The sequence below is a fragment of the Typopeltis vanoorti genome, chromosome 25 (genome assembly GCF_054136105.1).
Source record: "Typopeltis vanoorti isolate ZY-2024b chromosome 25, IOZ_Tvanoo_1.0, whole genome shotgun sequence".
Taxonomy (NCBI): Eukaryota; Metazoa; Arthropoda; class Arachnida; order Uropygi; family Thelyphonidae; genus Typopeltis; species Typopeltis vanoorti.
Genome location: NC_143573.1, coordinates 8,157,265 through 8,174,233, shown reverse-complemented (window position 1 = coordinate 8,174,233; position 16,969 = coordinate 8,157,265). Strand labels below are relative to the sequence as shown.

The following is a 16,969-nucleotide window of genomic DNA, read 5'->3' as shown; positions in this document are numbered from 1 at the left end:
CTTCCTACCATACCATTATTTTTTATTCTCCTCAACACCTGATTATATCCATTCTATTATTCTCCTTGTTATCAATCAAATCATTCATTTCTACTACCACAATCTCTTTTTCTCACTCACTCCTCATATCCAAGGACTCAGTCACTCTGCTCATTATCTTTACCTACAGGAAAACAAACTTGATCATTTTCTCATTTACCACACCTCTAATAACTGAATTGTCATACAGCGCCACTCTCGAATCATTTGTTGCCTCTTTCATATCACCATCTTTCATTCTGCTGTTCCTCACTCTTCTATGAATATTTATATATCTTCTCATTTCACTCTACATATGCTTCATCTCTTGCCTCATCTTCACCAACTGGGCTTTCATGTCTTCAATCACTTTCTTGCTGTCATTGACATCCCCTATCTTGCCATAATTTCATTCTGTTTCACTGCCATTCTGTGGATGATTTCCAGTTTATAATACAGACCCATTTTTGTGTCTGTATTATAAACTGGAAATGTTTATAATACAGACCCAGTTTATAATACAGACCATTGATGAACAAATTGAAAAGCAGTGGTCCAAGAACAGAGCCCTGCGCCACTCCACTAGTCACAAGACGTCTTTTAGACTCCACTCCTGAATAAATCACTCTCTGGTATCTCTCCTTCAACCACCCTCCTATCCATCTTACCAACCCTATATCTATCCCCATCTGCTCCAGTTTACTGATTAGGGTTCCATGTGGTATCCTGTCAAAGGCCTTGGCAAGGTCCAGTATTATCACTGTAAACCCATTACCCCTATCCAGTTCAGCCGTCACTGTGTTATAAAATGTGAGCAAGTTACTGAGGCATGATCTACCCTTCACAAAACCATGTTGTCCCCCATACAATATCCCATTTTCATCTATGCAATCCTGTATTCTTTTCTTGACTAATTTCTCTAAGACCTTGACAATGATTCCTGATATGCTAATCGGTCGGTAATTTACAACAGCAGTCTTGGAACCACCTTTATGCAGTGGAACTATTTTCCCCTCCTTCCACCCGCTCGGGACTAACCCAGACCCGAGACTCAAATTAAACAAAATGGTCAAGGGTACTGACAATTCTTTAGCTGCTTCTCGTACTACACGAGCTGGTATACCATCCAATCCCACAGATGTATTGACATTGAGGTTATGCAATAGACTACTCACCTCCACTTCATTCACCACAATTCCCGTTTAATCTACTGGTTTATTCATTTCTGCAATGTCACCACCTGGATGATATATTCTTGCAAAGTGCTCACTCAGTAACTCAGCTATCTCAACTGATTCAGTTACCTCCCTACCATCGGCATTCTTTAAAATCATTCTGCCATGTACATTTTTCCTTTTACTTGCTATATATCTAAAAAACTGTTTAGGATTCTCTTTAGCCTGCATGGCCAATGTTCTTTCGTAATCCTTTTTTGCTTTTCTTACCACGCTCGTCACCCTTCTGGCCTGCGCTTTATACCGTTCATGTGCCTGCCGGTCACCTTTATCCTTAAATTCCCTCCATAGTTGTTTCTTTTTTTGCAGCTCAAGCTTAATGGTGTTATTCATCCATTTAACCCCTACTTGATTTATTATTCGGACTCTAGGTATACAGTCAGCCATTGCTTCATGCAAGCACTTCTTAACTACCTCCCATGCACTATCAACTTCTAGTCCTTGCAGTTGTACATGCCATGGCACTGAGCCAATCAAACTCCTAAGCTTGTCATACTTTCCAGCCCGATAATTCCACATGTACCCTGTCTTAATTGAAAATTCTACACCTTTAGCCACCTCCCAAGTCAAGACCCTATGATCACTCTCACCGATTGGTGGCTATGGGGCATTATATCAAGCAATACTTAGTCTTTATTTGAGTTGTAAGTCAGCAGTTAGAATTGAAGGAAGTACAGGAAGATGGTTTAATGTTAAATCTGGTGTGAGACAAGGATGTACATTATCCCCTCTGTTATTCATTATCTATATGGATCACATTATGAAGGAAAGTGGTATTAAACCTGATATCAAAATTGGAGATGTTAATCTCAGCTCTTTGCTTTATGCGGATGATGTTATACTTCTAAATAAATCCGCTACAAGTCTGCAAGATTCTCTGACTAAATTGAATAGCTGTTGTAATAGATATGGTATGAATGTCAGCAATAAAAAGACAAAGACAATGAAAATAGGCAGAATCATTGAAAATGTCAACTGTGTTGTGAATGGAGAACCTGTGGAACAAGTAAAACATTTCAGTTACTTAGGCACGATTTTTACTGAAGATGGTAAATTAAATATAGAAATAGACAACAGAAATAGACAACAGATGGCATCAATGGCAATATCATATTAAAAATGAGGATATTAGGAAAGAACTTGACATTGTCAGCATCCAGGAATGCGTTAGCAGAGCTAATCTCAGGTGGTATGGTCACTTAAATAGAATGGGAGAGGAAAGATTAGCAAGACAAGTGTTCTCTGCCAGGTTGGCAGGAAAACGACCCAGAGGAAGACCAAGATATAGGTGGATTGATACGGTACAAAGTGCGTTAGACGATAGAAATATAAGATCTGATAATGTTGCAGTCTTGACAAGTAACAGACTGATTTGGAGGAAAATTGTAGATAGGAAGTTAGTAATGATGTAAATTTTTCATGTAGTACTGTCATATCCTGTACACACCTTGAGGGTACATGGCAGGAATTTGATGATGATGATGATGAAATAATGGATATTTTCCCTTAGATCATCTCGCATATCAAACCACTGTCTCATGTCTGTTTATCAGGCATTTTCTTGTCCATTTCCATGGGTTTGTATCCACATTTTGATCTTTACCTAATAGGTATCTGTGCAATATCCTATCATTACCTTCATAAAGTCCAGAAAAAATTACACTGTAGGCTATTTCTCTTATCTGGCTTACCTGTCATTTATTATAGAAAGTGAATAAATTACTCAGGTGAGATTTCTCCTTCAGAGAGAAATGGTTTTCCTTGTAGGTATGATATTCCTATCCATCCTTTCTGGAACTTGCATTTATCATCTTGTCCAGCACCATGAGATGGGAAAATAAACTCCATTTATTTTCCCATCTCTCTCTGGTGGTTGTTTCATCGAACTTACAGCTGTGTTATTATTACTATTATTATTGTTGTTTATTAACATTAGACCTCTGTAGAGTCTAAGAGTTATTATTATTGCTATTATTACGTGACACCTCCAGGGAGTCCAAGGACTCATTGTGGGAGGCCACACTCCTAAAAGTCTGCTTCACTAAATACATCTCGTCCTCTCCACTACTCAATTCTCCAATTATGACACTACTACCATAAATGCCATCTATCGCCCATCATCACCAACAACATTATTTTTTGTCTGTAAATTGCACATGTTCTGAAGGCTGATTTGTCTGTATGCAGGATGAAAAACCTAAGTTTCTGGGACAAAAAACCATGCTACCACCATATGAGATCGGCTAACTCACCTTCGACTGAAAAAGCCCATATAAGGATTCCCCTCGTCACGACGAGAATCGAACCCAGGTCTTTTCCATTCGAAGGGCACAATGTTCTGCTATTCTTATCAAAAGATGTCCCAACTGTCATTCACAAAGCTCATGAAACAATGCTTTAAACTCATTAATTGAATCCACACTCATACACTGTATGCATACAATGTATTAGATCTTCCATCTGCTCTCCATGCAAAGAACCTGCTCTTCTCCCCTTCCTCACATCATCCTGATACAATTTCAAGGGAATGGCTTCTTGTTTTGTCCCTGTCTCCCTCCATTTTATGAAAAATCTTTCACTTTAATTACATCTTCCCTTAAATCTTCTAGGTCACAATTATATACTCTCTCTCCTATTTACAAGTTCTGCAAACAGCATTCCCTCACATCCCATATTCTACAGACCAAAAACCACCTTAATCAATGTACCCTAGATCCTTTCTAATATAATTCATCCCCTTAAAAACTGGGTGATGAAATCTGCACCCGTGACATGACTATAAATAATAAATTACACGATAACCACAGTAATTAACTTTAATGAAATGAAAGTACAGATATTTCATACTGAAAATAATAGTACATCCTCTGTATGTAGAAACAAGCAAATCAAAGGAACAGGAATAAAAAGTACATACAGCAGTTGGTGGTTTATCAATTAAAAATTGTTGCCATGTGCTGAAAATTAATACTATTAAATAACTGAAATAAAGATTCAAAAGGCTTCACTTTGGCGATGTAAAATTATTTAAATTAAGGGGATATTAAATCCCACATTATTTCAAAGCCAAATGAGAAACTCAAATATAGAAATCAAAGAGTTTCATGCCGAATATATAGCAAACTATAAAAGTTTCGGCAAAACCTGGCTTAAGCTAAGCATGTGGTTCAATACCGGGGCAACTCGTAGCAAAGGTAGGTAACAAATTATAGACCAATCAGTATCTCAGACATGGTGGTAAAAGAACTAGAAAAATTGGTAAAAAAGAGAATTCAAGAATGGGTAGATAAAAATATGATACTGTAAGAGAGTCAACATGGCTTTGTAAAGGGTCAGTCATGCCTTCATAATTTACTAACTTTTTAATAGAGTAAGAGCTGAGTTGGATAAAGGAAATGGCTACAGAATGATTTTGCTGGATTTGGCATTTGACAGAATACCACATGGAACACTGTTACGCAAATTAGAAAAAATGGGGATGGAATGACATTGGTTAAGTGGATAAGAGGGTGGCTGCTGGACAGATATCAAAAAGCTGTATATGAGGGGCAGAATCGAGGTAAAAATAAGGTGACTAGTGGTCTGCCACAAGGGTCACTGTTGAACACTACTGTTTAATTTGTACATAAACGATATAGGAAATAACCTGAAAGGAATTATACAGTTCTTTACTGATGATGCAAAATTAGGTAGAGTAATAATTAATCAAGGCAACGTGGAGAGCTTGCAGGACAACTTAAATATGTTGTCAGTATGGGCAAAAGATAATGGGTATCAGTTTAATATGGAGAAATGTAAAGTTATGCATTTTGGGATAAATAGATTACAAGTTGTGTATCACACTGATGGCACTGTATTTCAGAAAATAGATGAAACTAGAGATTTAGGAATGGTCGTAGACAGAGAGTTAAAGTTTATAGCACATATTGCTAAGGTTGCTCATAAGATTATTTAGCTATTGAAGAACACATTAACAAATAGAGATAAGGAAGTTGTTATTCCTCTTTATAAAACCTTGATATGCCAGCTACTGTGCTCAAGTCTGGTCCCCTGAGTTTCTTGGAGATGAGGAAGTGGTGGAGAGGATTCAGAGGTGAGTGGCCTGTGGAATGTTTCCTGTGAGGGAACATAGACTGAGGGTGTGTGGATTGCAGAAGTTGGTTGACAGGAGAAAAAGAGGGGATGTGATAGAAACATTTAAGTTACTTAAAGGATTTCATAGGATAGATGCAGGGAAAATGTTTCAGTACTTGGCTGGAGGGACCAGAACAAGGGGCATCCCTGGAAGTTGAAAACAGGTATGGGTGTGAGGACTAGACTCTTTTGCTTGGAGAGTTGTGAATGAGTGGAATGGGGTGCCAGAGTGTCAGTTGTGAGTGCTTTATCTGTTTAAAGGGTCAAGGAGAGGTATAGTGAATTGTGTGAATAGTTTGGATCTCCTGTAATGAATTATGTAGTCCATGTAATGAATTATCCATATAGTCCACATCCATGGACTACATGGTGTGGTGTCCATACAATAATAATAATTATTATTATTATGGTGATAGAAATTAGAATGAAGTGACAGCATCTGTTGACAAAGGAGAAAAAATTCTCTCTTGTTTTACAGAGACAACTACCTTAGGCAGTAAGTGACAAAGGACACTCAACAACCAAGGATCCTGGATTAGATTATTTCCTCAGAGGAGGTTATTATAAATGGGAAGTGAAATCTTCCTCCAGTTTGTGAGAGTGATAATCAAGTGATCGTCTGGATGGTACCAGTCATATGAGGAATATGTGGAACTGTAGTATGGTTGGTGATTGCAAAAAGCTCAGGAGACAGCTTACAGCTATATTACAGAATGAGGAAATGAACAGAAAGGAGCCAGTACTGTTTGGAACCTACTTAAGAACTATCTGGTAATGGCAATATATGAATGTATTCCGAGAGTCAGGAGATTAAATACTATAAGTGTGAAATTGATGAATGAAGAAGCTAGGAAGAAGAAGAAGGCATTACATTATAGAGGCAGCATAAAAATGCAGTATGGGCAGCAACTGGCTAATGAGGCAAAAGAATTTTAGGGAGGTCTTTCAAAATGTGGCCAGTAAAAGAAAGAATGCCAGTTGAAAGATATTAGCTGGTAAAATGATAGAATGAAAACCACTGTTAAGGATGTAATTGAGATATTAAATGGACAATTCATACAAATATTTGATCCTCAAGATTGTGACATGTTTTGAATTTGAATGCAGTGGGAAGGGATGAGGTATTAATGGTAAGTGAATGGTAAGGAGGTATATGGAATTGAATGAACTTGATGTTAATAAGACTGTAAGGCTTAATGATATATCTGGGTGTTTTGAGAAAATGTTCCGTTGAGTTAACAGCTTTGCCATATCTTTTTAATGAAGTCTTACATTGAGCCAAGTTTCAAAGAAATGGAAAGAGGCCAAAATTGTTTGATAAGTGCATGGGGTAGTCAGTGATATATGCACAGTCTGCATGGCACCACATGCACAAAAGAGTGACTGTGAAATTCCCACAGATGAAATAAGTTGGCACAACAGCCTTGTCTGGTCCTATATCTGTTTAACTGGCTACAGAGGTGTAGAGGTAGATTGACTTCTGGAGGTTTGATAGTTGGATCTGTAATCAGGTATGTGTATGTAGTTCATTCCAGAGTCTTGTCCACCAGTCCTGGCAGGGGGCATCATCTGGTATTCCTTGGAGTACAGCAGATGTTGATGCTTTACAAGAGGACTGGAATATATTGACTGGATACAGTTCTTCTTGTCTGTCCACAGTAGGCCCGATCACACAAACAGGCCACTTCGTAGACTACTGGATGTAATAAAGAAGAGATTTTGTCCTTGGATGAATGGATGACAGTTTCCAATTTGACAAGTTTAAATACTGTACATAGCTGATGTTTCTTAAGCACTCTAGATATCTTTTCAGATGTACCTTGAATGTATGGGATAGTGACAGTTTTGCTGTAATCTTATGTGGTAGACAGTGGAAGAGGGATTTTTGGGGAGCATTTAGTATTTTGTCTATCTTATGGGGATTATAGCCATTAGCTAAGAAGGTGTGACATAAGTGAGTGAGTTCAAAAGTGAGAGCATTGTCATTGGAATAATTGCTCTAGCTCTGTGGGTTAGTGTTTTAGGATACTATACTGTTGAGATGGGTGATGGTGTGATTGTTTGTGCAAATATCTCTCTGTATGTATATGGCATTTCTATAAACCGAAAATGATAAGGAACCATCTGGAAGACGTGTCATTAGGGTATCCAGGAAGGGCACACAGTCATTAGCTTCTAGTTCTATTGTAAAGTGAATTTTTGGGTGTTGGCTATTTAAATGTGCTAAGAATTTATCCAGAGTGTCTGAGCCATGGGGAGCATGGCCCAGACACACTGGTTTGAGAGTGGCTGTGCTGATAGCTACCTTTTTCAAGTGGAAGTTGGCTAAGGAAGAAGAAAGGGGAAGCCTACTGCTGTCCAATCTAATTGTTTGTATATTTTCCCTATCCATGTAAAATAGACTGCATGTACTGTGAACTTAAAAATTTCAAAAAAAGTTAGTATTATTATTACACGCTCCATGGAGTCAACAGACTCATCGTGGGAGATTCATTCGACTGACAACATATCTATCATCTAGAATTTCAAAATCCATAACACTCCTTGCATTAACAACACATTCTGGTAATGCATTCCATTCACTGACAATTCTTCATGTAAAAAATCTACTCCTCACGCCCCTCTTCACCTAACTTTTACATAACATCTAGGAATATCTCTGGTTCTTCCCCTCTCGCTTTCTACTCTTTTTATAATCCCCTCTGGATTAATCACTGATAAAATTAACACTAATAAAATCCTCACACTAGCTTAAATGTCTCTACCACATCACCTCTCTCCTCCTATCCACCAAACTTTGCAATCCATATTTCTTCAACTTCTCTCCATGGCTAGCATTCCAAAGTCCTCACACTATCTTAGTCACTCGCCTATGGACCCTCTCCAATGTCTCCATATCAAATTAAAAACCAGGTGAGATCAGAGCACAATAGTCCAAGTTTGGTCTGACCAGCAACTTATATAGTGACACAACCACTTCCTTATCCTTGCATGTTAGAGTACTGCTTATCATAGCAGCATTACAATGTGCAGCCTTTGCAACACTAACTATATACCCTCTAAACTTCAATCTACTGTCAACCATCATTCCCAAATCTCTAATCTCATCAACTTCCTGCAGCATGTCACCATTGATATAGTACACAACCTCATATTTCTGCACTCCAAAAAGCAACACCTTGTACTTATTTATATTAAAACTACATCCCCACTCTTTTGTCCAAGTAAAATGTTTATTCAAATCTTCATGAAGGGAATTAGCATCAGCAGTACTACTTATAATTCTTCATAACTTTGCTTCATCAGCAAATAACCAAAGATCCCCAGATAGTCCACATGATATATCATTTATAAACAAGTTAAACAGCAGGGGCCCAAGAAGCAAAAACTGCCGCAAGCCACTGGTTACCCTCCTATTTTGAGACACTACTCCATCATACACAACCTGCTGGTATCATTCAGCGAGCCAATCTCTGATCCATCTAACCAATATGCTATCTATTCCCATCCTCTGCAGCTTGTAACACTTTTGCAGAGTCCAAGAATATCACTGCATATGATTCTCCCTTATCTAACACACTTGTCACATTATCATAAAATGCAAGTAAATTACTAAAACAGGACCTCTCCTTTGCAAATCCATGCTGACCATCATAAAGAATGTTATGTCCATCAACCCAATCCTCTATACTATTTCTTACCAATCTCTCCAATACCTTGTCCACAACCTTAGTTATACAGACTGGTCTATAGTTGTAGACTTCTGTCTTAGAGCCATGCTTGTGGAGTAGTACTATTTTGCCTTCTTTCCACTCCTTAGGAACCCTACCAACTGCAAGACTTTCATTAAATAACACTCCTTAGAAACAGTACCCACTGCAAGACTTTCATTTCAATAACTAGGTCAAGAGCATAACCAACTGTAGTGCACATTCCTTAAGAATATATGGTGATATGCCCATTCCCACAGTCTTATTCACATCTAACGCAACCAACATCTCATACACCTCTGTTTCTTTCACTTCCAATTCTCCTAATACTTGCCTCTCTTCTATATATTGCACTAGATCATTTACACCAGTATGATATACACTGATAAAGTGCTCCTTCAAAAATTCCACTATATCCTATGCATCTGTTAGTCTACTACCATGCTATCCACCAATGTTAATCTGCAATAATTATTCTTCCTCTTGCTTGCCATGTAGTGGATCAGCCAATCTCCTCTCAGACTGCACCTTTTCTTTCTTTACCATGCTCATCACCTTTCTAGACTACACTTTATACTCTCCATGGATCTGATCACCACCAACTGTCTTGTACCTCCTCCATAACATTTTCTTTTCCAGCACAGCTTGGTTGGTTTCACTGTTCATCCATTTCACTTCTACTCTATTTACTCACTTAACCCTTGGTATGCAGTCATACACTGCTTTTTTCAGAAACTGTCTTATGAGTTTCCATGCATTGTCAGCATTTTTTCCGATCAGCTCATCTACCCAACATACTGATACTAACTGACTACAGACTTCCATATGTATCCATTTTTGGCAGTGACCTTTTCTTTTCATCACTTCCCAAACAAGTACCTCTCTTGCCAACTGGCAGCAGTGTCAACACTTCATTGACAACTACAGCTTGTGAAGTTATCACCAAATCCAAAACATTAAAGCCTCTAGTTTCTTCTATCACATGCTGCATAAGATACTTATCTCTGAGAAATTCCACAAACTTGATCTCCTTGTCCCCATACGCTATGTCCTTCTTCCAGTCTATAATCCTTAATTAAAGTCTCTCATCAGGATCACCTTCTTTTTATGCCAAAGTAATTTGCCTAAACATTTCCCAATCAATATTCTCTGTATTCCCTGGCCTATAACAGTACCCTATCAAATATATTATTATTATTATTATTATTTTCGGGCTACTCCAGGGAGTCCTTAGACTCATCGAGGGAGGCCCTAAACATCATGTCCACACAACTATACGACATTCTCACAGTATCTATCATACCTTGCCTTGAACTCGCTCACTGTCATAGCACCCACAACAGACTCTGGCAGCTTATTCCACTCATTTACCACTCTAAAAGTAAAGAACCCAGCTCTAACACCACTGCTAACCACACTCTTGCCCAGCTTCCATAGGTGTCCCCTAGTTCTCCCACCACCAGTCCTGATCTCAAAAATATCCTTTGAATTAATCTTATAGAATCCTTTTAGCAATTTGAATGTCTCAATCATATCTCCCCTTTTCCGCCTATCAACCAGTTTCTGCAACCCACAAATCTTCAACTTGTTCTCATATGGTTCATTCCATAGACCTGCTATCATCTTAGTCACTCACCTCTGGATCCTCTCCACCTCCTCCCCATCAAGAAGGAACTGAGGTGACCAAATCTGGGCACAGTAGTCAAGACGAGGTCTTATCAAGGCTCGGTACAGAGGTACAAAAACTTGCTTGTCTCTGCTCGTTAATGTATTTTTCAACAACCAAGTGAGTTGATGAGCTGATTTAGCTACTTTCGCAATGTGCCCCCTAAACTTCATCTCCCTATCCACCAACACTCCCAAGTCCCTGGCCTCATCAATCTCCTGGAGTACAGTTGCACCCATGTGGTATACTGCTGCTAATCTTTTCACCCCAAAATGCATAACCTTACATTTTGTCACATTAAATTGACATCCATTCTCCTTAGCCTAGAACTCCAATCTATCTAAGTCATCCTGCAAGACTTTGACATCTTCTGCATTCGCTATCGCCCTCCCCAACTTTGCATCATCAGCGAACAAATGAACTGTTCCACTTAGATCCTTCCCTATATCGTTAATGAACAGATTAAACAGCAGTGGTCCAAGAACAGAACCCTGCGGCACCCCACTAGTCACAGGCCGTCTTTTGGACTCCATTCCTGAATAAACCACTCTTTGATATCTCTCCATCAACCACCCACCTATCCATCTCACCAACCCTATATCCATTCCCATGTGTTGTAGTTTACGGATTAGAATTCCATGCAGTATCCTGTCAAACGCCTTTGCCAGGTCCCGCAGTATCACTGTAAACCCATTTCCCTTACCCAGTTCAGTCGTCACCTTGTTATAAAACTTGAGCAAGTTACTCAGGCATGATCTACCCTTTATATATTAACCTGTATATTTCAACTTCGCACCACACAGATTCAAAATCTGTGCATACACTACCAACTTCCACACTTTGTGGACACAATTCCTTTGCAATCATTAACCGCACTCCCCCCTTCTCTTTTCACATTTCTACCCTTCTGAAAAATTATATATTCTTCTAATTCCTTTCCCAACATCACATCCTCCTCAGACAACCAAGTTTCACTTATTCCAATTACTTTTTGGCATACTGTCTCAATCAATGCAACAAACTCAGCTCTCTTGTTTGGAATACTCCTTACATTTGTATATAAACATAACAATCGCTGTGTGTTTGAGGCCATTATACCAGCATCAACATTCTCTATTCCAGCTGCTACATTTACACCTCTCTCTCTTCGGTCTAACCACTCACGTCTCCCTGATCTCTGACTGTGATTTCCATTCCTACCTGTCTCATCCTCACCTTTATGTATTCCATCATCTTGTGCTGCTGCAATCACATCTTCAATATCATATCCATCTTCCTCATGTCATACAATCTGTTGATTTGTGCTATCCTGTTTCACAGGTATACTCCGATCATTTGCTACATTAAACTCTTGACTCTGTGCCTTTTCAGAAAACAATAGCCTTTATAAATGCCCAACACCAAACCCATTCAAATATAATCCATCAGCTTTATACCATTTCGACTTCCCTTCAAATTCACTTCATAGATTTACAAATTGAATCCCTTTCACTACACACAACTCGGTCATCTTACTATTCATTATCTCTGCTCTCCTTCTCAATTCACTCTTATCATATCTTGGCAACATGCTTACGACTTTCCCAACAACACTATTCTTCTTTCCCTGCTGCAACAACTTCTTCAAGTTTCTATCAACATTTTTTTTCCAACTAAGTCATTTGTCCCCACGACTACCACTGATTTTGACATCCGTATTTCCTTTTCTGCAACGCATCAATTATTTGCTTCATTGTTCCACCAGGAAAGCATGTTTTGTGCACTTTATTAGTAATCACACCTCTAATGATTGAGTACCCATACATTGATATGACTATCCTCTGACTCTTTCTTTATAATATTAACTTCCTCCTTCTGCTTATTATCAGCCAATTTCTCCTTTAGTTGTTTAATATCTTCTTCCAGATGTTTCATTTCACTTTTTATTTTTACTAACTCCTGCCAAAGCTCTTCTACTATGGTCCCAATGTTTGCTCACATTTCTAATCATTTTAATCTATCCAGAAACTTTTCACATTTGTTAACGCTTTCCTTCTTATTTACAAAAGTCCACAAATCTTTCACGTTTTTTGGCACACACATTTTGCAATGCATCCACTGCAAAAATTCAAGGTAGATCCAGACTTTTATACAGATCTTCCATGCCGCTGGCATACATTTCTTTATGGACACCAACTTCAGAAGCTGAAGAAGTACAATAAACAAGTAGCAAAACACAATATAAACAACAAAAAATTTCAACCACAACACCACTGAAGGACACTTGTATCCAAACTGGAAAAAAAAAAAAAAAAAAAAAAAAAAAAAATGCAGTGCAATTTGTAACAAAAGCCACACAATACACTAATTAAAAACTTTTTTTCAGCACAGCTCAAATCTACTACTACCTTCACTCGAGACACTAGCACAGGGTCGGCGCTACTATTTAGGCAAACTAGGCAACCACCTAGGGCGCAAGCCATGAAGGGGTGCAAAACTTCAGGCTATGCTTTATTAATACTTTACTAAAATATCAATTTTAAATAGTGATATATGATTTAGGTATCGATTCGTTTTCCTTATCCCTCACACATCACACTATTTTACTATTTAACTCCTGGTTCTTTTTTGTTCCTTACCTAAATGATTTGAACTTATCGCTATTTAAAATTCAGTTAAGATAAATATTTTAAAACAATAACATTTTAAAATATTAAATTTCGGTATTTTATAACTTTTTTTTATAAATGAATTATAACAGAGAATTTTCAAATTAATTAAAAAAGAAAATAAAAAAGCCCTATTAATTTAACCTGAAAGACAATTTTATTTTGTTTAATGTCAATTAGAAATATTTTAGTTTATGAAATAAGGGGCGCACTTGTAAACTTTGCCTAGGGCACAAAATAACTTGGCACCGACGGTGCACTAGCACCACATTCACTCATATCAGGGAGGAAAGTATGACTTCAGTAAATCAAGGGTTTCAATTAATGGTGCAAACAACAAAAAATTTCAAACACCACCACCACCACTGAAGGGCACTTGTATCCAAACTGACAAAAAATGCAGTGCGATTTGCAACAAACCATACAATAAACTAATTAAAAACACTTTTTAGCACAGCTGAAATCTACTGAAACCTTCACTCGAGACACTAGCACCACATTCACTCATATCGGGGGCGAATGTAACTTTAGTAAATCAAGAGTTTCAATTAACGGTGCATTTGTGAATAATGAAGTGATACCAAAACTCACCATTATGTCTGCACTTTTTAAGGTATGGTTTTCTAAAACACTTTTTAGTTGGACAGAATTTTTAAAAAAGATTATTAAATTTTTAACAACATAGTGCTATGAAACGACTGCGATAACAACAAGATTGCATCGTGGTAAATTTATCAATTTATCATCATTAACCTTAACCAAAGAAGCCATTAAGTCGAGGTCACAATTTTTCTGTTAATCCCAAGCAAATTCCAACAGCCAAAATAATGGCTTCCATTGAATGGGGAATATATATAACCTGTCTCCAGCAGCAGCCAATAACATTCATTTAGATATGGCCAACATCCTAATCCATTCTAAGCCTCCCAGAAATAATATCCCACATAAGGAAATCAATGCTCTAAAAGAGCTACACAATAATAACCAAAGCAGACAAAGGGAGCATAAATGTGGTAATGAATTCGAAAGAATATGAAAGCAAAATGAACACACTTCTACAAGGTCTGTCAACATACAAAATTATACATCGAGATCCCACCAACTCACAAAAAAAATAAGGTGGGCAAATTATTGAAAAAAAAAGTCATGTCCTGGCTTAAAGAAACAGTTAACAAACTCAAGCCCTTCCACGTTAAAACACCCAGGATCTTTGGAGAACCAAAAATTCACAAACAAGGTACACCCTTATGCCTTATTGTGGATAGTACAAAAAGTCCCACATACAAACTTGTTAGACATTTAGCTAAGCTACTAGCCATTCTCACAAACAATTCTCCCTCCTTTGTTAAAAATTCTGCCCACCTAAAAAGTATTTTAGAAAACCACACCTTAAAAAGTGCAGACATAATGGTGAGTTTGATTATCACTTCACTATTCACAAATGTACCATTAATTGAAACCCTTGATTTACTCAAGTCCCACTTTCCCCCTGATATATTTGAACTTTTTAAATTCACAGTACATTGCAGGTTATTTTACATGAGAAAGGGAAAATATACAAACAATTAGATGGGACAGCAATGGGTTCTTCCTTTCTTCCCCATTAGCCAACTTCTACATAGAATACTTGGAAAAGACAGCTATCAAAACAGCCACCCACAAACCAGTGCTTTGGCTATGCTATGTTGATGATGTGCTGGCTATATAGCTACATGGCCCAGACACATTGGATACATTCTTAGCGCATTTAAATAGCCAACACCCAAAAATTCACTTTACAATAAAACTGGAAACTAATGACTATGTGCCCTTCCTGGATACACTAATGACACGTCTCCCAGATGGTTTCTTATCATTTCCGGTTTATAGAAAACCCACACATACATACATACAGAGAGATATTTGCACAAACAATCACACCACCCATCTCAACAATATGGTATCCTAAAAACATTAACCCACATAGCTAGAGCGATTTGTTCCAATGACATTGTTCTCACTGCTGAACTCACTCACTTATGTCACACCTTCTTGGCCAATGGTTATAATCCTCATAAGATAGACAAAATACTAAATACAACTATTATTTTTCACAGACAATCAAAACATCCATGTCCACGGTGGGATTCAAACTGCAGTTTGAATCCCACCGTGGGTCAAGGTCTCAGTCATATCTCTCCTTTTCCTCCTATCCATGTTACCTCAATTATTTTCATAACCAACGATCCAGAGTCCAGATATTACTTTCGTCATTTGTCTTTACACTCTCTCTAGCAATTCCACACTACAATACTACTGAAAACTAGGTGACCAAGTATGATCAGACCAATGACTTATTACAGAGACACCATTACATCTTTATCCCTACATGTCAATGTACTTTTTTATCATAGCAGCAATACGATGTCTACCATCATCCAAAGAATCCCGAATCTCATGCAGTTCTTGAAGTACATCTCCACCTACGCAGTGCATAGCCTTATATCTTTGTATCCCAAAGTGTAACACCTTGCATTTATTAATATTAAAACTATAACTGACCACTCATCTGACCAAGCTGAAAGTCTATTCAAATCTTTTGGCAGAGAATTAACATCAGCAATATTCCTGACAATTCTACTTAACTTGCATTGTCAGCAAATATTTGAAGACCCCAAGTCAATCCACATAAAATATCATCAACAAATAACTTAAACAGTAGGGGCTCAAGAACAGAATCCTCAGGCATGCCACTGTTACCTTCCTTTCTGAGACACTGCTCCATCATACAACTTGCTAGTATCTTTTAGGAAGCAAGATTCAATTCATCTAACCAATGTGTTATCCAATACCATCTTCTGTAGCTTATACACCAACCTGTCATGTGGTAATCTATCAAATGCCTTTGCAAAGTCCAAGAAAATCACTGTAGACAAAATCTCCTTTATCATAAATGTAAGCAGATTACTAAAACAAGACCTGCCCTTTGCAAACTAATGCTGACCATCATGGATAATCTTATGTCCATCAATCCAATCCTGTAGTCTATTTCTCCAACACATTGACAACTGCAGATATGCAGAGTAGATAATATTCTGTCCTAGAATGATGCTTATAGAGATGTAGTATTGTATTATTTTGCCTTATTTTAAACAGAAAACTGTTAGCAATTGACTTAAATACTCCATGTCATTACTATAGTAAAAAATTAGTTAAGTGCCAAAGGAGCTTAAAGATAGCATCAAGATATAATAAAATGGTTATTACTTGGTGAAAGATTTAATTTTCAAAACACTAACCTTAGGATGGGCTCTTCTGTATTGTACTACTTTTTGACAGCCTTGAATAATGTTCATAATGGGATTTACTCCTCTATTTTCAAAAGTAGATTTCAATACATTTATATTATGCATTAACCAACTCAGAACTGGAAAGCATACTGAAAAAAAAAAACAGTAACAGACATGTGTTATAAAAAGAACGTATTATCATAGCTTCGAAATTATCTTCATACTTTTGTAAAAAAAAAAAAAATCTAATAGCAAAATAATTAATACATGTGAAATTAGGATAAATAAG

General features: G+C 37.5%; 1 protein-coding gene across 1 annotated transcript in view; it reads right to left on the bottom strand.

Moving 5' to 3' along the window:
• Positions 1-16,969, bottom strand: part of LOC150092517 (cytochrome P450 3A8-like) — a 221,061-nt gene that overhangs the window by 22,923 nt on the left and 181,169 nt on the right. The window contains exon 7 of the mRNA XM_090414567.1: positions 16,690-16,829. Within this exon, the coding sequence (XP_090270693.1) occupies positions 16,690-16,829 (140 nt within the window). The remainder of the gene's footprint in view (positions 1-16,689; positions 16,830-16,969) is intronic.